Source organism: Hyaena hyaena, unplaced genomic scaffold, assembly GCF_003009895.1.
Source record: "Hyaena hyaena isolate Hyena2069 unplaced genomic scaffold, ASM300989v1 scaffold_835, whole genome shotgun sequence".
Taxonomy (NCBI): Eukaryota; Metazoa; Chordata; class Mammalia; order Carnivora; family Hyaenidae; genus Hyaena; species Hyaena hyaena.
The window spans coordinates 118,984-139,767 of NW_024081472.1; the positions used below are offsets into that span (position 1 = coordinate 118,984).

At 42.0% G+C, this 20,784-nt stretch overlaps 1 protein-coding gene across 1 annotated transcript in view; it reads right to left on the reverse strand.

Moving 5' to 3' along the window:
- Window positions 1-20,784, reverse strand: part of VEGFC (vascular endothelial growth factor C) — a 108,387-nt gene that overhangs the window by 84,628 nt on the left and 2,975 nt on the right. Inside the window, exon 3 of the mRNA XM_039219795.1 lies at window positions 20,706-20,784. Coding sequence (XP_039075726.1) covers window positions 20,706-20,784 — 79 coding nt within the window. The remainder of the gene's footprint in view (window positions 1-20,705) is intronic.

Sequence of the window (20,784 nt, forward strand, 5' to 3'; positions counted from 1 at the left end):
TTTTCTGGGTCCAGCCTCATGGGGAATATAGAGTAAGGGTAAAATCAACATCAATATGTGAAAGAAAGAATTTTAGATGAGATGGGTTATACTCACTTAAGGTGGTAGTATTTGTCTTACACTGAAATCCACACTACTTGAGTATTTTTCAAGAACACTAGCTTTCCCAAATTTTTTCCTTCTCTGTTACTGCGCTTACTTTTGACACAATACAGTTAGCAAGTTTAAATTCTCCTGTTCTAGAAATGTTTCAGATAGGCACTATCTCTCCAAACTAGATTTTTAAATGTTCTGAATAGTCAAAAGGTCGTAAGTGATACATTTGTGTTACTTAAAAATCAATGCTTCAGTGACATTCATCTTTCAGAGAAGTATTTACGGGACATGTTGCAGGCGGGAGGAAAAAGTGAGAAGTTTGGGAGGGGGAGATACAAATCAAAATGATACAATGTGACAAATACCGCTACTCGAAATCCATTCTCCTTTCTTCCTGAGAAAGAGAGTTTCAATATTGTGTGAAGTTGCAGCTAGTTTCTTGCTCAGGCTCTCTTGCAGCTAGAGACGGCCACGTGGCAGCTGTAGGAAGTGTTAAGTTCATATCTACCAGAGAGCTGCCACATTCCTGTTAGGCCATCTGCCTCCTGATGCTTCCCTCACTGAGACCAAACATTGGTGGAGAGGAAGCCGCGCTGCTACAGCTGTGAGCAGAAAGTCACACACAGGGTCTGACACACTGAGCCATGGAAGGAGCTGCGTGTTGCACTAGCCCTTAACTGCCCGCTGGGGGTAAAAAAACCTCAAATCTGCTTAAGCCACCACTGCTAGATTTTTGGTACAAATAGCCTGTTCCCACTTTAACTAATATTCTCAGAGTACTTCGTAAGATCACTCCAGAGGCTGAAATAAAAATTTTTTATGGTGTGGTGCTAACAATAAAAGATAAAAAAAAAAAAGGAACCAAAAACTAAAAAACAAAAAATACCTCCTTTCCACCAAAGAACAGAAGTACAGAAGCATTAGGGAAAGGAAACAAAAAGACAAGTATAAAAGCAAAATTTTAAAAAGTGCAAAGGCCCCTGCAAATAGGAGAAGTGGTAAAGAACAGTGGTGGGGGGAACAATGGGAAGTAGCAGTAATTCTTATTTTATAGGCAAAATATTAAAATGACATTATGTTCAACCCGTTTTTATCAACACAATAAAAATATGAGATATTATACTTAAAAGTGCTAATTTGCAGGAGTCCACAGAATTCACTTAAGAAATTAATTTCCTTAGAAGACTGAATAAATGACATTTATTTCTTTAGAAGACTGAATAAATAACAAGTATGTATCCTTTGCTTGTGGAATTGACTTGTTCCCAGCACACTGCTACGAAAAGAGAAAGTAAAATCAACCCTACATAACACATAATTTCTGACATTCAACTGGCTAAAACTCTTGAAGAATGTATCACATTGGACTACTTAATATAGAATCAAATGATTTTTTTAGTATATGTGCTGCCGAAGCGAGCACTAGAATCAAATGATTTTTTAAAAATAGTTTATTGTCAAGTTGGTTTCCATATAATACCCAATACTCATCCCCACATGTGCCCTCCTCCATGCCCATCACCCCCCTTCCCCTCCCCCCCATCAACCCTCAGTTTGTTCTCAGCATTCAAGAGTCTCTCATGGTTTGCCTCCCTCCCTCTCCCCCACTATTTCCCCCTCTTCTTCTCCTCCACGGTCCTCCGTTAAGTTCCTCCTAATCCTCGTATACATGCAAATATATGGTATCTGTCCTCTGCCTGACTTATTTCGCTCAGCATAACACCCTCAAGGTCCATCCATGTTGCTACACATGGCCAGATTTCATTCTTTCTCATTGCCATGTAGTATTCCAATGTATAGATAAATCACATCTTCTTGATCCATTCGTCCGTTGATGGACACTTAGGCTCTTTCCATGTTTTGGCTATTGTGGAGAGTGCTGCTATGAACATTGGGGTCCATGTGCCCCTATGCATCAGCACTCCTATATCCCTTGGGTAAATTCCTAGCAGTGCTATTGCTGGGTCACAGGGGAGTTCTATTGTTAATGTTTTGAGGAACCTCCACACTGTTTTCCAGAGGGACTGAACCCGTTTACATTCCCACCAACCGTGTAGGAGGGTGCCCGTTTCTCCACGTCCTCACCAGCATCTAGAGTCCTCTGATTTGCTCATTTTAGCCACTCTGCCTGGCGTGAGGTGGTATCTCAGTGTGGTTTTGATTTGTATTTCCCTGATGAGGAGGGACGCTGAGCATCGTTTCGTATGTCTGTTGGCCATCTGGATGTCCTCTTTGGAGAAGTGTCTGTTCATATCTTCTGCCCATTTCTTCACTGGGTTATTTGTTTTTCGGGTGTGGAGTTTGGTGAGTTCCTGATAGATTTTGGATACTAACCCTTTATCTGATATGTCATTTGCAACTATCTTTTCCCATTCCGTTGGTTGCCTATTAATTTTCTGGGTTGTTTCCTTGGCTGTGCAGAAGCTTTTAATCTTGATGGGGTCCCAACAGTTTATTTTTGCTCTTGATTCCCTTGCTTTTGGGGATGTGTCAAGTAAGAAGTTGCTGCGGTGGAGGTCAAGGAGGTTGTTTCCTGCTTTCTCCTCTAGGGTTTTGATGATTTTTAATAACGAGAAACTGTTAAACATGAATTCTCATTGATATTTTGAATGACAACATTCAGTAATCATTGTGAAAATTAACTTTACGAGTTTTAGATTTTAAACATGACAAAGTAATATGTAGTGAGTATCTTCAGAAACCAAAAAAAAAAAAAAAAATCAAAGAATCACTTTTGCTTGTGACTCAGTCCCTGTATTGAGTTACGCCAGTAGTCTACATGTGTGGAGTGTGGCGAACATCTATTTTTGTGGCAAAAAATAAAATATATATATATATATCCTTCCAGATATAAAATGGTTACCACATGTAACATGGAAGAATATAAAAATGAATATTTACACATCAAAGAAGTGAGAAATGGAAAAGTATGGCCACTTCTAGTAATTAAAATGATATCCCAATAAGAAACTTAGTAAGTAAAGATACACTTCATGGTCCGTATTATGTTTTGAGGGAAAGCATCAGAACACATGTTTTATTTAATGCTGCTTCCTGCGTATGAATGTCTTGACTTGTATTCTCTAGACTGTCAGGTAAGAATATCTTCAAAATCAGTTGGTTCAGCCTCAGAGCAGAGCCACGATCGATGAGATTTTAATGACCACATATGGTCCCAAGTGTCTTGAGCACAGATAAGGAGTCCACCGTGCTGATCTGCCTGACTCTCTGAGAGCCTGACAGTCCCCCAGATGGCACATCGTGTGGCAGAAGTCAATTTAAGACATTCCCACCCTGGAGTGGAAGATAATGAATCCACAGCTCCATGGGGGAAGCAAGTAACTTTCAGGGAGAAGCTAGTCAAGTATAAAAGCCTTAATCACTGCAGATTACTACAGCTTGGCCTGGCGTGTGAGCTCCAGATCCAAAGTCTTACAGTTGAGGGGAAAAAAATCTAACAAATAGAACTGTGTTGTGCTCATAAATAAACTATTATTAGAAAAAGTAAACTATGGGGCGCCTGGGAGGCTCAGTCGGTTAAGCATCCAACTCTTGGTTTTGGCTCAGGTCATGATCTCAGGATTCATGAGTCTGAGCCCCACACCGGGCTCACTGACAGTGTGCAGCCTGCTTGGGATTCTCTCTTTCTCTGCCCCTATCCTCCTCTCCCTCTCAAAATAAATAAATAAATAAAAAGGAAAAGTCAACTAAGATTATACGTCTCTTAATATTTGATGGTATTTCCCCCCAAATGTTCTGCTGAACTGTTCATCCCTATGGAAGGGACTGTATACATTTACAATTTGTGCTGGACACAGCTTTTCTTAAGAATGGGTATCCTGTGTGATGGCCAATCACATTCTTGGAGTCATGTCTGAACATTCCATTGGGTTTTATAATTGCAGTTCAGACCATTCATGTGGCATCTGTAAGCACTTGTTGACAGATGTGAAGATGGGCCTCTATGCCATGTACTGTATTTCCAGCTGCTTCAAATTTAAGTTAGCATGCTTTCCTAACTTCCCATCTTGATGCTACGGTGACATAGTCAGGCTTGGAAAGGCCTGGAATCAAACGCAAGCTTTGCACAGTCCAGGTGTTTAATTATTCATTAATCTGAATGAAAATATTTCCTTGTTTGCACATTTTTTCCTCGCATTTGAGACTTCTCATCCAACTTTCTCTCTCTCTCTCTCTCTCTGTCTAAAGCCCATGAAAATTTTCTCTCTAGCTGCCATTTTCTAAACAATTAGAGTTGGTCCAAAGTTACTCCCAAGCTATTGACACTTTTAATTGTGAGAAGGGACAGGAAGTATAGACCTCTTCATAGACACAATTGTTATTTATTTGAGATGTGGATGGCTTAACGTATTTACAAATTATGAGCATAAATACCATTTTAAGAGAATCCATCAGTCACATAAGTCTAAAAGTGTTCTTTGTTAAGTACAAAGTATTTTTAAATTATAAGCGAGTTTTCTTATTTCCAGTGAAGAAAAAAGAAGAAAAGCAGGGTCTTATCAGAAAAGTGAAAGTTTTCCCATAAATCTGTTAGATTCTGCCTTATCCTTCACTGATCAGAACCATCCTATGCCAGTGCTAGCTACAAAGAAAGCTAGGAAATAAGTTTATAAATTTTAACTGAGTACATGAAAACTTCTATAAAAATGAATCAATTATATCAAACTTTTAAGCATATAAAAGCTTGTAACTTAGAATTTTACAGAATTGTTTTCTGCAGATTTTACTTAATACTGTAAACACTGACATACAGAAGGCAATAACTACTTTAGTGAATCAAGTCATCAATTTTATAAAGTAAGAGACATGGATAGAAGAGTTACTCTTGGCATATGTGAGTGATCCATTTTATAGTCAGAATGTGCCTAGAAATCTAGTTCTTTGACTTATCTCTGTTTGACGTCATACTCAAATTCTAAGTAACTCTTCAAGTCTAAGAATTTAATGTCCTTTCTGTTTACAATTCAAAATCAAATACATTTTTATTCAGCCCAAAATTGTAAGCACCAAAATACTGAACTTTAGCCAGAGGAGTACATAAAACAGGAAAAGAAATGCATGAGGAACAGGGGACAATATGACTTGACATGCTGATGGTCAAGTGTGGCCTACACTATTCTCATGGTAAGACACATGTGCTGGTGAGCTTTGATGACTAACCCATACTGGGTTACAAAGAATTTCTACTGATATATCTTTTTAATATTTTATTTTTTTTTATTTCTGAGAGAGAGAGAGAGAGAGAGAGATAGCATGAGCAGGAGAGGGTCAGAGAGAGGCAGACACAGAATCTGAAGCAGGCTCCAGGCTCTGAGCTGTCAGCACGGAGCCCGACATGGGGCTTGAACCCACAAACCGTGAGATCATGACCTGAGCTGAAGTCGGACGCCCAACCGACTGAGCCACCAGGTGCCCCGAATTTCTACTGATATTGTTCACAATTATAACTGGAAGAAAATGACACACACACACACACACACAAAAGAAGCATGTGAACAGTCCCCTCTTCTAGCAAAGAATGCTACTAGAGGGAAAATTGTTCCTTAAGATGCCCTAAATCAAAGAAAACAGGGGCACCTGGGTGGTTCAGTCGGTTTGAGCGTCAGATTCCTGATCTCAACTCAGGTTCCCGAGTTCCTCAATCTCAAGGTTCCTGACATGAAGTTGGGATTCTGTTCCTCCCTCTCCCTTTGCCCCTCCTCCATTTGCATTCTCTCTCAAAATAAATAAACTTAAAAAAAAAAATAACCAAACACACAAAGAAAACAAGTATTTGTTCTCCAACAATCATTAAGCCAGCAATCCCTAATTATTTGGTGCTATGACATCTATTATAATCAAATGTTGATTCAAGTACGAACGACCTAACTGAATAATTCTGACTAAACCAGGGTCCTGCAAGTTATTTTGTTGAACAACTAGAGGCATACAACGGCTAATGTAAACTATACTCATGTTTAATTCCTAGTCTCAGTGAAGTCAAGTTTTGATAACGAAACATGACCCAGATATACTTTAACTGCACTCTCACTCCCTGCTGCAAAACATCTGGTCTCAGCCAAAACACTGTCTGTTCTACACTGTACATGTGTAGGAACTTACCCTCTCAACTTCCTGAGAGTGTTTCATTTTCAAATATTCCTGCTGTCCTCAAAACTCCAGATATATCTTCGAAAATTTTCTGCTTTCAAGTTGCAATAGTATATATCAGTTTAAGAAAATTATTATAAATGTATACATGTTGCCACACACACAAAAAACCCCAAAGTTGGGAAGGAATTCTGGTTCTTCATGTTAAATGCACACTAGATGCACGTATGATCTACATACTGTGTGTATGTCTGTGTTTATGGATGAAGTATATGTACTAAATTTTCCAAGCCACAAACCAGCTAATATTACATTAAAATGGAAGTAACCATGATATAAAAGCATCATTTATGCATCAAAATAGTGAGAAGATGTGTTGAGGGGCAAAAATGGCAGAGTCTGGAACCTGATTCTCTAAAAAAAAATTAAGTTCCAATTTAAATTTACTCTAAGAAAATCTACTCTCGCAAAATTGCTAACATTCTTTGTAGAATGCTATTTATATACTGAAGTACAAGGTGGTATAAACAACGAACGACTCTTGGCAGCAGCAGACATGGTTATTCTGTAATGAGCTAAAGTTGTTTAAAACTGTGTTTTAAAACATTTAACTGCAAAACATTTACTAGAGTAGGAAGATGGAGTATAGGAAGAGGAAAGACTGTGTAATTTATCAGATGTATCTGAAATTTCGCTTTATGAAAGAATGGTATTATGTCTATCAGCACCTGAGGGCATGTTATTCAAAGGGATATTCTGCTTTAATTTTTTTTTTAACATTTTAATTGATTTTTGAGACACAGAGAGAGATGGAGCATGAGAAGGGGCAGAGAGAGAGGGAGACACAGAACCTGAAACAGGCTCCAGGGTCTGAGCTGTCAGCACAGAGCCTGATGCGGGGCCTGAACTCACAAACCCTGAGATCATGACCTGAGCTGAAGTTAACCGACTGAGCCACCCAGCTCCCCGGGACACTTTGCTTTCGAATGAAGTTTTACTCTCTTATCACTCTCCTTCAAGGGAGCCCATGATCCTGGGATTAGAGCAAGTTTTTTCTGCACTTAGAACAGACCAACTCACGTCATGGGGGGCCAGCCAAACACCCAGACAGAAAAAAAGAAGAATTTAATTAACTAAAGTGGTAATAGTTCAGGCTCAGGGTCAGAAAGGCAGAAACTGTTCTGGAAAAGACTGAATGTAAATACGGGCAGAAAACAGTGCTCCAGTGTACTGCTCATGAAGTCACACAGCTTCAGAGACTTGCGTACCATTAGGTCTAAATGACACTCATCGTTACAGGCATGGGAGTCTGTGTTTAATGACAGTATGGTGACGTTTCATTAAAAATGCAAAGGTTTTATACTTCAGTATTTAACTGGAACTCTTAAAGTTCAGACGAATGGCAATGACTGCTTGGCATTTCACGGAATGTATCTGTTAAAACTCATTTATAACCCACTGGCTATGCAAGTCTGTAACACGTGCAACACACACAGCGCATATGGGATGGCATACGGCTCACTGGACTATCACAGATTTAATTTAGCACATAAATATCCCAGTTTTTAAGTTACCATTTTAATTTGGGGGCAGAAGGTCAAATTTATTTTTATCTAAATCAATCCCGGTAGGAGAAAACCCAGTCAGTCCTAGAAGGGGTATTTAAGGCAAATCAGGCATATTCTCCTTCCTACTGCACTGCGAGCACTTTACAGCTTTATTTACACACACACACACACACACACACACACAACAACAACAACAACAAACCTTGGCACACAAAGGCAAAATTTCAGGTATTTTCTATTAGAGGAAACTTGAGGCACTCACACTAACATTGGCTCTAGTTTAAGAATCCAGAAAAAGCTGCAGACTGCACTGTTAAATAAGCATGACATAGAAAGGCAATGCCAATTTTAAATCTTTTCATCTTTCATTCACGACGGCGGGGGTCCTCACATGCTACATTACAGTAATATAATTAAGCTCTGCTCCTGTGGCCATGACACAAAGGTGCGTTTTTCTAAAGTAAAACAGACCAGCCCCCCCCCCCCCGCCCCGCCTCCACCCTCCGCTACCAATGTTTAGGAGGAAAAAAAATCATTTGTGCTACAATTTATGACATCATTATTTGGTTAATCTGTGTGTATCTAAAGCAGCTTCAAATTACTCAATTTTAAGTGTAATGGTCATGACTCATGAGTATTTTTGACCTTGGTGAAATTCTAATTTGGCATGGATGGACACCAATTTTTTTTTTTTAAGCCCTAGGATTCAAAGAGAACAAACAATGATTCACTATCATCCCAAAACTTAAATCTGGCTCTGAGACAGAAGGATTAGTTTGTTTTTTAGGTAAGTCTTAAGTGTCATGACCCATAAGCAAACATGAATCTAAGTAAGTGTTCCGTTTTTCAAAACATAAACTTGGAAGAGACCCTTAAGAACGATAAAGTAGCGAAATATACACAACAGATACAAACATAAAGAAAGAATTAAAAATATTTCATGGAGGCAATGGTACTGTAGGAAAGTAAACCACAATGGTTTAAAACAGCCTCACATCTGGTACTTGATATTAACCGGCTACTTCCAAGGAACTCTGAGTGAGAGGGAAAAACACCCCCTTTTACAGATTATCGGAATTCAATCCTAAGATTCGTGGCAGATGTGTGGTCACTCTGGTTAGAAGAGAATTAGGACTATTTTCTTTCATAGTTCAGTCTGATTTAATTTGTCAGGTTTACGCGCCATTTATTTTGAGTGGAGGGAGGTGGGCATTGGAAGAAAAGACTCCATGTAAGTGTAACAGGGAAAAGAAAATGCACTATTTTCCTGAGGAAGAAATTTCTTTTTAGTAAGGTAATTATCTTTGCCATTTTATAAGAAAAGACATTAAACGTTTGAACACCAGCTGGCTGAGGCAGGGATAAGCAGTCAGCTTCCCCCGCTCCCAGCCGGGTCCTAGGAGGGGGGGCTTCTCTCTGCGGGGCACCCACTCATGTATGTAAGAGTCTTCCTGAACAACCGCAATGTCAAAGTCTGCTCTTTCTTCTTAGAAACTTGTCATCTGTTTCAAGTCCTTCAGCAAGTTGGAAGCAGAAGTATTATTATTTGCGTAAACATTTCCTCTACATAGAAAAGAATATTAAATATGCAATGCTATTTTAATCTTGTTTCTGACCAAAAATATAAGCAACAGCCCTTTTAACAGGAAAAAAATGTATAAGAGTAAAAGTTACTCCGAAGAAAATTACACTGAAATTTAAATTTCAAAATAGGGGATATAATGGTGCTTAAATATAAAGCTGCATTTTATACCGTTACACATAGTTCTGATCCTGAAATAAAAATATGAAACTCACTTAAAAAAAAGAGGATACCTGTATCTGCATATAGATTTATATAAACAATCTACATGGAAATGCATAGTTTTCTATCTAATCTTTATTCAGTTACTGGGAGGCTGAGTATCTAATTAGTGCCTAATCTTTTGGTCCAGATTGAGTCAGGACAACATTCTTGGTTTAGAAATAAGGGGTCTGGGGCGCCTGGGTGGCTTAGTCGGTTAAGCGTCCGACTTTCCGACTTTCGCTTAGGTCATGATCTCGCGGTTTGTGGGTTCGAGCCCCGAGTCGGGCTCTGTGCTGACTGCCAGCTCGGAGCCTGGAGCCTGTTTCAGTCTGTGACTCCATCTCTCTCTGACCCTCCCCTGCTCACGCTGTCTCTCTCTCCTAGAAATAAATAAAACATTTAAAAAAATAAAAAAATAAAATAAAATAAAATAAAAAGAAATAAGGGGTCTGGTCAGAAGTTCCTAAAATACTTCCACTAACATCTGTATTAGAATCCTAAGGAAGTGAACTTTCAAGATGTTATTGAAGAACAAATAGCGTTCGCTCCTGAGGAGATAGGGGGAGCTGTGTACCCCCACGCCTTTTGAATTTCCTCTTGCTTGTTTGCTCACACACCTCCAACACCCCTCACCCCCATCAGTACCAAGCGGCTGCACCCAGAATTTCACGATGTCTACTGACTATCTGGCAACGCGGCAAAAAGAACCAGCAAACAAAATCAACTACTGCGAGCAAACCAGGGCACTCAATGTAAACCACAGTCACCCTAGGAGTAAGGTACCTACTCCCTGATTCATCTCCATGACGACCCAGACTGGACAGACTTTGCTGGTCTGGTAGAGTGTCTCAGACAGGCAGGGCTAGTATACCTTCCTGAACAAATCTACACAAGTTTACGTCTTGCAGGTAACACGCTAACATTACATTTTCTTTATATTTTATTCGTGCACTTTATACTTTTCATATTTTATCTATTCTGGAAAGGTTTCCCTGTAAATTTAGAATGTATATTTTTATTTCTCCCATGCCAGGTAATAGTATAAACACTTGAGAGGTTTACACACTAAAGTGGCAACATTAGTCTGTTTCTTTAATAGAGATTTGAACTTTAAAGTATTTAAGCTTTGAAAGTATTCAGGATGAGGTCATGTGAAATTATATGGCATTATGAAACTCTTGTCTGTAAGAAAAGCCTTTTCACCAAATGACTTAAGCGCAGGGCACTTCAGGCGATGACCACTGTCCCCTAATCCTCAACTCGGTGGTGTGTGGTCGGGGCTATTGCACCCAAGCAAAGACACAAACCCAGCTACACAGGAGAGGCAGAGACACAAGCAGATCTAGAAGACATAGCTGCCATACACTGAATGATTAAACACCACGGATTTCCCAAAATCCACTGTCTCAAAATCAAATATCAGTATTATCTCTTCTTCCCATATTTTAGAAATCAGGAAAATTGTAAGCTTACAATAAAAATGTAATAAATAGGTGGAAAGTGCTGAAGAATCACTCTGAAGAATATCACAGTTACTGCCTATGCCTAGGACGACAGCCTTGATGTCTATGGTGTGTTTCTGATGATGAAATCCATCTATTTAACAAAAATTTATAGAATTTGATAGCTCATGGCTAGCCCCTCCTCTAGTCTTACTGTTGGCAGGAATACTTGTAAGCAGATTAAAAATATTTTTAAATGTTTATCTATTTTTGAGAGAGACCGAGTGTGAGCCAGGGAGGGGCAGAAAGAGAGGGAGACACAGAATCCAAAGTTGTCAGGTGAGCAGGCTGTCAGCACAGGGCCCAACACTGGGCTCGAACTCCTGAAATCTGCGTTCATGACCTGAGCCAAAGTCAAATGCCCAACCAGCTGAGCCACTCAGGTGCCCCTCCGTTTCTTACTCTCTGTCCGTTGAACTACAAACCAGTATATAAATATGGAGAATATCATATACTCTGATTTTTTAATATTGCTTTTCTTCTTTAAAAAATTTTTTTAATGTTTTATTTATTTCTGAGAGAGAGAGAGATCATGATCAGGGGAAGGTCAGAGAGAGAAGGAGACATAGAATCTGAAGCAGGCTCCAGGCTCTGAGCTAGCTGTCAGCAAAGAGCCTGACGCGGGGCTCAAACCCATGAACCGGGAGATCACGTCCTGAGCCAAAGTCAGACGCTTAACCGACTGAGCCACCCAGGCTCCCCTTAATATTCTCTTTAAATGGACTGCCCAGAAATATTCAGCTAGGCAAGAAAGAATACATAAGCTATGGCTGGCAGTTAAAGGGAGAGGGGTGGGGAAAGAGAGGGGAAGGGGGGAGGCAGTGTGTGTGTGTGTGTGTGTGTGTGTGTGTGTGTGTGTGCGCGCGCGCCCGTGCGCGCATCTAAGCATGACCATTGTTTACACTACTTGCTCTGTTTGGAATGTGAGCCCTAACAGAAAAACTGTCTGTTATTAATATATTTTATAACTGTTTCCAGATAGTGCAGGGATGGGTGCTCACATAAGCCTGCAGTGGTCATCACTATCATCAGCAGAAATAATCAGGAACATATAGTGGAGTTCAAATTCCATATATGGGTGGCCCGTGGAATGAGAAGAGCAATCGTTGACAGACACTTCACGGAAGTCTGCAGTTGATAACGGCTTCGGGGAAGCTCGTGGCCAGCTTCTTCTTTTAGGTGTTTCTGCACAGTGATGCCAAACTAAGTTCCTCAAGCCACCAATTTTAGCCCATTATTCAGGAATCTTCAGCGGTTCCCATCGTGTCATCCGAGATCCAAACTTAGGCCCTGCTCCTTGGTTTCTCACACCTTCTCTAAGATTCCCCTCTGTTCCTTAAAGCTCTGGACCTTCTAACCAAACAGTCCACCCCCGTCTCCCCAGACACCCTCCTGCCTGCACTGACCTGTACTTCGTGCTCACACTTCAACATCCGAAATACACCCCCCCCCCACCCTGCGGCTGTTTCTGGGGCCGGCCTCAACTTGCTTTGCAGAGCTGACCTAATACAGCCCGGCCTTCCCGCACTTGTCCACGCAGCCTCCGGAGGCTCGCCCGACAACTTCTGGTAAATCAGGAGACTTCCTTACAGCAGCTCTTCTACCGTCTGCGTTTCCAGTGTGGCCCATTTCTGGTACGTTTAATGAGTAAGCTTCTGGTTCCTCACACAAGATCACATGCTTGTTACAGACAGGAATCACTCACTCTACGTTGTGTGCTCACTCACCGCGTTGTAATTTCCTGCCTACAACCGAAGCTGCCACTAGTGAGAATGAATTAAAATGCCCCTGAATTGAAGTCGTCTCAATAGAAGAATCTGGAGTAAGCAATCCCCAAACCTGATACCAACAGGCAAGCGGAATTAGCAGCATCACCGTGGCCTCCTTCCTGAGTACCTCAGCTTCCCCTCCAGGTGGTCACGGGGGTGATCAGGGGACTAGGGGAAGCCTCTGGGAAAGAACCACTCAATCCAATTCCTTCCCCTTGTCCTGGAGACTGTGTAACTTCAGATCCCAGACTTCTTCAGGAAACACAGTGTATATGTTTGCACATCTCACAAGGGAATCAGCAGACTTCCTTACATTTCTTTCCTTAAATTTCTTTAATGAAATTTAGAAATATTCAAACTCAGAGGATAAATACTATATTGTGTTAGATCAGGGTGATAGCACTAAGTAATTATGAAAATGAGCATTTGGGGGGAACCCGGGTGGCTCAGTCGGTTAAGCATCCAACTTCGGCTCAGGTCATGATCTCACGGTTCGTCGGTTCGAGCCCCCCATCGGGCTCTGTGCTGACAGCTAGCTCAGGGCCTGGAGCCTGCTTCAGATTCTGTATCTCCCTCTCTCTCTGACCCTCCCCTACTCACGCTGTCCCTATCTCTCAGAAATAAATAAAACATTAAAGAAAATTAAAAAAAAAAAGAAAATGAGGATTTGGATTTCAGAACTTTATGAATGCTTTCTAACACTTTGAAAGACACTAGGGCACAACCAGTACCAGGAAGCGGTAAGACTGTACCAGCGAAAGGTATTTCAAGGCATCCATTTGATTGACTCTTATGAAGTAACGCCCAGTAATAAAGACGATGTCTTCTTTCTCTAACAGTTAAACTACAAACTCTGAAAAAGAGTAAATCGACTAAGGATAAGAACCACCTGAATACACGAGTAGATTCCAGAAGAAACAATTACCCAGACAAATCTGTAATGTTTACTGTAAAGTTTGAACATTTGTTGAAAAGTTTATTTATTTACTTTGAGAGAGACAGAGACAGCTTACGTGAGGGAGGGCAGAGAGAATCCCAAGCCGACTCTACACTGTTAGTACAGAGTCCAACGTGGGAGTCAAACTCATGAGACCAAGATCATGACCTGAGCCGAAACCAAGCATCAGCTGTTAACCGACTGAGCCACCCAGGCGCCCCTTTACCGTAAATTTTAGAATTACGTTATAAGTTAACTGAACTATCATCCCTTGTTTGAAGTTCTCTGCTACATCCGTTATTTCTAATGTGAAAAATCAATGATACCTTAATTTAAAATTTATACAAATCTGAACTGACAAATGGGCATTCCGCAGCAAAATGTAGGACTAGGTAGTAATTACAGAAGGAGCCTCTACCAGAAATAATGTAACTGGTACCAGATGAGACGATGCACGCCTGGAAGTTAGAAGGCCTGTAACGTTTCCACTAACCGTAGTCTGTTCTTTCCAAATCCAATTATTCCTGGAACGGTCACTCAGCACAGGTAAGACCATAATCCTTCGGTGAAGTTAGAGTAGTGCAACTGTGAAAAACTGTGAGATTACTGTCAGGATTTCTCGTGAGGATTCTTGTTGTGCATTCTTGCAGTGCTAGTATGGATTAGGCCATTTGTGATCGCTCTTTGGTCAGAAGACCACCGTATGGTAAGGCCTGGAAGGAGGTACAAGTTTATGTCAGACTGTCCAATGGTAGGGAATCAGGACGTAAAAGTAACTGGGTAGACCCTACCTACAGAGTACCTCTTCTCTCTGCCTTCCTGTACCCAGCTACAAGAAAGGAATATATATATATTCCTTTCTTGTATATGTATATATGTATATATATGTATATGCATGGGTCTTTCATAAACCTAGAAGGCCCAAACCCGTTATCACAGCTTTCTAAAACATATGCTGCATGAGTTGTTTTTTTTTTTAAACAAGAAATGGGGGCGCCCGAGTGGCTCAGTCGGTGAAGCATCCAACTTCGGCTCAGGTCATGATCTTGTGGTCTGTGAGTTCAAGCCCTGCATCAGGCTCTGTGTGGACAGCTTGGAGCCTGGGGCCTGCTTCAGATTCTGTGTCTCCCTCTCTTTCTGCTCCTTCCCGACTCATGCTCTGTCTCTCTCTGTCTTTCAAAAGTAAATAAACGTGGGGCGCCTGGGTGGCTTAGTCGGTTAAGCGTCCGACTTTAGCTTAGGTCATGATCTCGCGGTTCGTGGGTTCGAGCCCCGCGTCGGGCTCTGTGCTGACTGCCAGCTCAGAGCCTGGAGCCTGTTTCAGAGTCTGTCACTCCCTCTCTCTCTGACCCTCCCCTGCTCACGCTGTCTCTCTCTCTCTCCTAGAAATAAATAAAAATATTAAAAAATAAATAAATAAATAAACATTAAAAAAATTTTAAATAAATAAAATGAGAAATTAAAAACAAAGCTCTATCCTTGCTCCTGGCTAAGTCATAATAAAATCTCCCTCATAAAGATGTAGTGAAAAACAAACTTAAGCTGTAAAGCTCTCAGTACAGTGCATGGCACATGTAGATACTCAGGACGTAGTAGAGGAAACCAAATTATGATGTAAATACCTATGCAATATTCAGAGGTAGGTATGCTACCCAGGGGGTGATTAGAATCCGTGAATACCCACATAGCTGCCAAAGACAACAGCCATGCCAGGGGCACAGGAAACATTCTAGAAAGAGCTATGAGACAGAACTCCTGGTTGGTCCCATTTGATAGGAGGCCAAGACCTCCATCTCAAGAGCCCCAGAACTGGAAGGCCAGAAAGGCATCGCCCCAACCCACCACCCTCCACCTTCTCAGATCAACTCAGAAGGACACGAATAGAGACCCACTGCTCTGAAAGTCATGCCAGCGGTATCAGTAACTGGTTCCTATGAAGCAATTATGATGACAACTGATTCTTGAACAAATGACTGCCAATCAGGTGTTCGCAATTCAGAAGGAAGAATACACCGAAGCGGAAACCAAAACGAAGGATGAATTGAGTTTCTTGTGCCCCAAACCACAGATCCGCAGCACCATTCCGAGGCGGGTCAGAAAGCTCTCCTCAGACAGGAAGCTTGCAGGCACTTAGTCATACACTCGTAATCATAAAAACGGGAGACTTGCTATTAGCGAATCAGATCTATGGGGAGAGGGGACAAGAACCCAATCCAGCCCTTCCATTATGTAATCCTCTGCCCGCCTCAGAAAGGGGCTCTAGGGAGCGAAACTCCAGGCGTCCACATAAACTGATGCAGAGTGAGGTGAAGACAAGAGAGTTCATGGGTTTCCACTTTCACAGACATTTCCTTACGACTGACCCTCCTCTCTAATGACTGCTGCTAGAGAGTGCGGACGCTTGCGGTACGTCAGGGAAACGTCCTGGGTACTGCAAACGCGCAGCAGAGAAGGCTCAAGTCAACGGCTACATATTACACTTGCATTTACGGCCTAAGTCAGTGGGATGAAACTTGCCTCTTCATTTTTAATGCAGGGCAGTGGGCTATTCATACTGTTAATTCGCCCTTTGGGATTGTAACGGTACTTGTCAAATGCTCAAATACTTTAAGGATATTACACCCTTTAATTCTTGTTGATCCTAGGCAATTATTTTCCTTTAATGGGATGTAAATGTGTAAAGCTTATTTTGCTTCTCCAAAGAGTGTGAGGTCTGGTAAAATCTTAAGTGATTTACAGAATAAGGCTGCCATCCTCCATCAGTGGTCCGTGAAAACCAGCCGCCGCTCTTCCCCGAGACGCCCTAATCCTGGATGCAGGACCAACATTGTCCTAGGATTGAAACACTGATGCCAAGGTTCATTTCTTCCACTTCCTAGTCTTTCTTGTAAATCAGTCACCGAATTTGCGGGTTCTTCTTCCGTGACAGCTTTGGCTCTGCCCTCACTGCCTCCTCTCTGCCCTGTTCATCACTTCCCTTCCAGAGGGCTGCTGTTCACTAGACCACGCCCTCAGAAGTCTTTATGATCTCTAATCGCATCCCATAAACGTTTCCAATACTTTTCTTGCTACCTGTGTCTTTCAGGTGCTCAGTGCACGAATCACCCTCCACGACCCACCTTCAGCTAGCTTGGGCCATACGCATTGCAGCCCCAGGCATCTCTGAAAACATATTCGCAGTTAAGATCCTTCACTGTTACCCTTAGTAATCCCCTTGCCTTCTCACCTTCTCCAGCCATCCACAACACAAAGGGATTCCTGTGCTTCACAGCGTCTAGTCATCTGCTAGAAACTCTCCCCCAAGTTCCCGCCCAAGTTCAGCCTTGTGTCAGAGCACTCACACCGAGTAGGCCACACGGCTGTCTTGGGCAAACTTCGGGACACAGACAATGCTTTGGCACCACTCCCTTGGTATCTCTCAGTACTTCTGTGCTTCAGCATTTATTTTTTCTACCTGAATTGTAAGCTCCTTGTGGCTAATGTCTTTTAAGATGCTCGATGCCAAACACATTACCTTGCAGACTCAACAGCTATATGATGAAGATGGTAAAACCAATGAAATTAGTCATTGTTACACACCTCAGATCAGTGACTCTAACACTGTCATTGTGCATGAGAATAACTTAGTATGTCTGCTAGGAATGTATATTCCTAGACGCAAACCCAGAGATTTGGTCTCAGGTAAGGGGAAAATAATTAAAGACTTCTAGAGAATTCTCACGCAGTTAACACGCAGATGGTATTTTGAAAAACATCATCACTGATTAATTTGAAACCGTAAATACAAATAAAGCAAGCACCAAAGTATGCAGAATTATAAACAATGGAGACAGACAACGTGGCATGTTGCAAACTACTTGCCATTATTAGGAAGTTTTTTTGGTGACAGACATCATAAACCATATATATGTGCTTTGACTATTTTAATTTAAAATAGCAATTCTCATTAAAGCAATCTGTGTTAATATTAAGCTAATCCTTTTTTGCATTTAAACTGTAAAGTAGGGATATTTAAAGTTACATAAAACAGAAAAGAAGTTACATTTTCCCACTCAATAATAACTGATGTTCTAGATTATTCAGTTAATTGATACAACATTATAAATCTGTAAGCATTCTTTTGTTGATCTTGACCTTTAATAAAGGCATGGGCAACAGAAGACATGCTCTCCTTGAATGCATTACTCTAAAATATATATAAGGATCTAGGTACTTATACTACCAGTCCAACACTTTTTGGAATAAAAGTGTACTTCACATAATTCTTCCTTTATTATTATACACATTTTTTCTTTTAAAATCAAACTCCTGAACTCCGTCCAACTAGAGTGAACTCTGTGCAATGTCACGTTGGCAAATAACTGCATTTAGCAATCTAGTTGCTCTTTCTAGGCTTTGCAGATGTTTTAGTTGGACGATAATTCTATATATTTCCTCTTTTTCCCATCATGCCCAGTTAACTTTAATTCTGTAATAGGCGATACTTTGTTTGCCTTACTTTTATTTATTTATTTATAAATAGTTTATTGTCAAGTTGGTTTCCATATAACACCCAGTGCTCATCCCCACAAGTGCCTTCCTCCATGCCCATCACCCCATCCCCTCCCCCCCACCCCATCAGTCCTCAGTTTGTTCTCAGCATTCAAGAGTCTTACTTTTCCGATGCCAGCTTCCTTGTACTACTGTCCTTCAGGGAAACATTTTAGGATCTTTTAGTAAGTCATGTACCACGAATAATTAGAAAGAGGAGCCTAACAAATGCAAATGTAAGCAAGGAACAAGGAGATCTCATTTCTCTTTGTGATTTTCCCTCCCATTTTTTGTGTGCCTTTGTAGGTGGGGTGAAGGGCTGGATGGCTAAACTTGGTTCACAGTTTGTGAGCTGTTCTGTATTTTTGAAACATTACAAAAATACTTTCTAAACGTAAATTACCAAAACTCTGCCTCTGCTGGAGATTTTGTATAGTTAGTGTCCCTTATTCATCTGAAATCTCTTCTGGGAGTATAGGTAGTTCACAGGAAATTAACACTCAGTTCCTCTCCAAGGCTTACATCCAAAGGAGTCCCTTGTTTAGGCCACTAGGGAGAGACGTGGAGTCTATGCACAGTGTCTTTTGGGAGTTTCATGGCAAGGACACAGCAGTTTCACTGAAGGCATTCACGACACATGCCCTGTCAAGACTCCACTCAACCAATGAGAACACTTTAGCGCCCACATAATATGCTGTCTTGTGGTCTGTGGAACTCAAAGACCTAAGATGATGCTTCACAGTGAAAAAGAGTGCCCATCACATACAGAATATCAACTCTCGTGCACCGTGTAGGACATAAAAGATGGTCAAGTAGGAAAAGCAGATAAAAACGCATAAAGATTCTCACAGTAAACACTTGATTGCATCACCAGTGAAGACGCTTTGAAGACTAAAAATAAATGAAGTTTAACCTCCAGCCGGCTGCCGGTGCATAATACAGACACATGTGCACAGAGGGGGACATTCATTCACGACTGACCCATGAGTGGTGGCTCTCATACAGGCTTCTGGCTTATCAGGAAAGACTTCTCATTTTACTTCCTTCTTCACACTTTCACACTTGCTCTCAAACCAGTTACGTGATCTCTTTCACCAGCCACCTCTCTGAGTGTTGTCTTACTAAGTCATACTTTTAATGGCTTGACTTTGCAGAAACAAAGTGAGTAGCTATCGTGAAACTCAAGGCATTCCAATGACAGGAAGTGTGAGCGGGTCTAACGCTACATTTTTGTGGCATTTAAGCACAGGAAGACATTCTCACGATAATACTTCTACGACTGTAAGTACTTGTGTTAAAAATTATTTCACCAATCCTAGAATACTCTGTGTTCCGCAACTTCACAGTTTTTTTAATTCACAAGTTAAATGTTTTTCTTGACTCTTACACTGAATTACAAATTCTGGGTTTTTTTCTTTTTCATTTTTACCCCCAAATTTAAATTTTATAGGTAGTTTTTTTTTTTTTTTGTCTTCTCAATCTTAAAACACATTGCAAAATGTAACTGCGAAGGCAAATCAATTTCTACACATTCAGCATCTTGTCCACCAAGCACCTCAACTCACAGTTAACAGTCACACACCAGGGGCAGCTCTCCCCTTGCCATCGTTTGAAATGAAACCCTTCATTCTGTACCCAGCCAGGGGTGCTGCGCCTGTTTGAAGGGGGGCATCCCAGAGTATGTGGAATATGGAAAGTTCTCCGGGACTTCCCAGCTCTCTTACGCATCCTCTCCATCCTTAACGTCAGGTCTGAACTTTCTTAGGTGCACATTTTGGAAAAGCGAGTTGAGAAGCGGGCACACCTGCGGCAACTCCTTTTTGAAAATCAGAACGTCTCCAAAGTGTCTTGGCAACATCTTCCGGCCAAGGGTTAAACCGCGATTTCATAAACCCCACAAGACAACAATCCACCTTACTGTCCAGGGATTTCAAGACCAGATTTCAGCCGCGCGGACTGTGATCTGGAGGAGACCCTGCCGCGGGGACTCGGGAGTGTTGAGCCCCGAAGCCCCGGGGACTAAACCCCCTGCACGCGCTCCCTGAAGCCGCCCAAGGGGACACCCCGGGAAAACGGACCCGGGCTGCCGGAGCCCAGGCGCCTCGCGCGCATCTGCTCGCGAGGGACGAGCCGCGCCCCCGGGGAGGGCTCCGGGCGCCCCCGGCCGCGGGGCACCCACCCCCGGCAGGCTCCGCGACCTCCATCCCCCCCCCCCCACTTCTGCGGCCGCTCCTACCAGGCTTTCTGGCTTTCCTCCTTAGTGAACAACTTTATGCAAAGGCAGAAAACTTTTCTCCCGGGAAGCGTGCAGTCTGCTCAGAGTAACCTGCGATGCAACGCGCCCGGGGCGAAGCGGCAACACACGCCCGGGGCGGCGCCCCCCCCGGGCCCCCCCCCCGCACCTACCTGGGCCTCGTCCGCGTCCGGCTCCGCGTCCGAGAAGCCGAGTCCCGACTCGAAGGCGGCGGCGGCGGCGGCGGGCGCG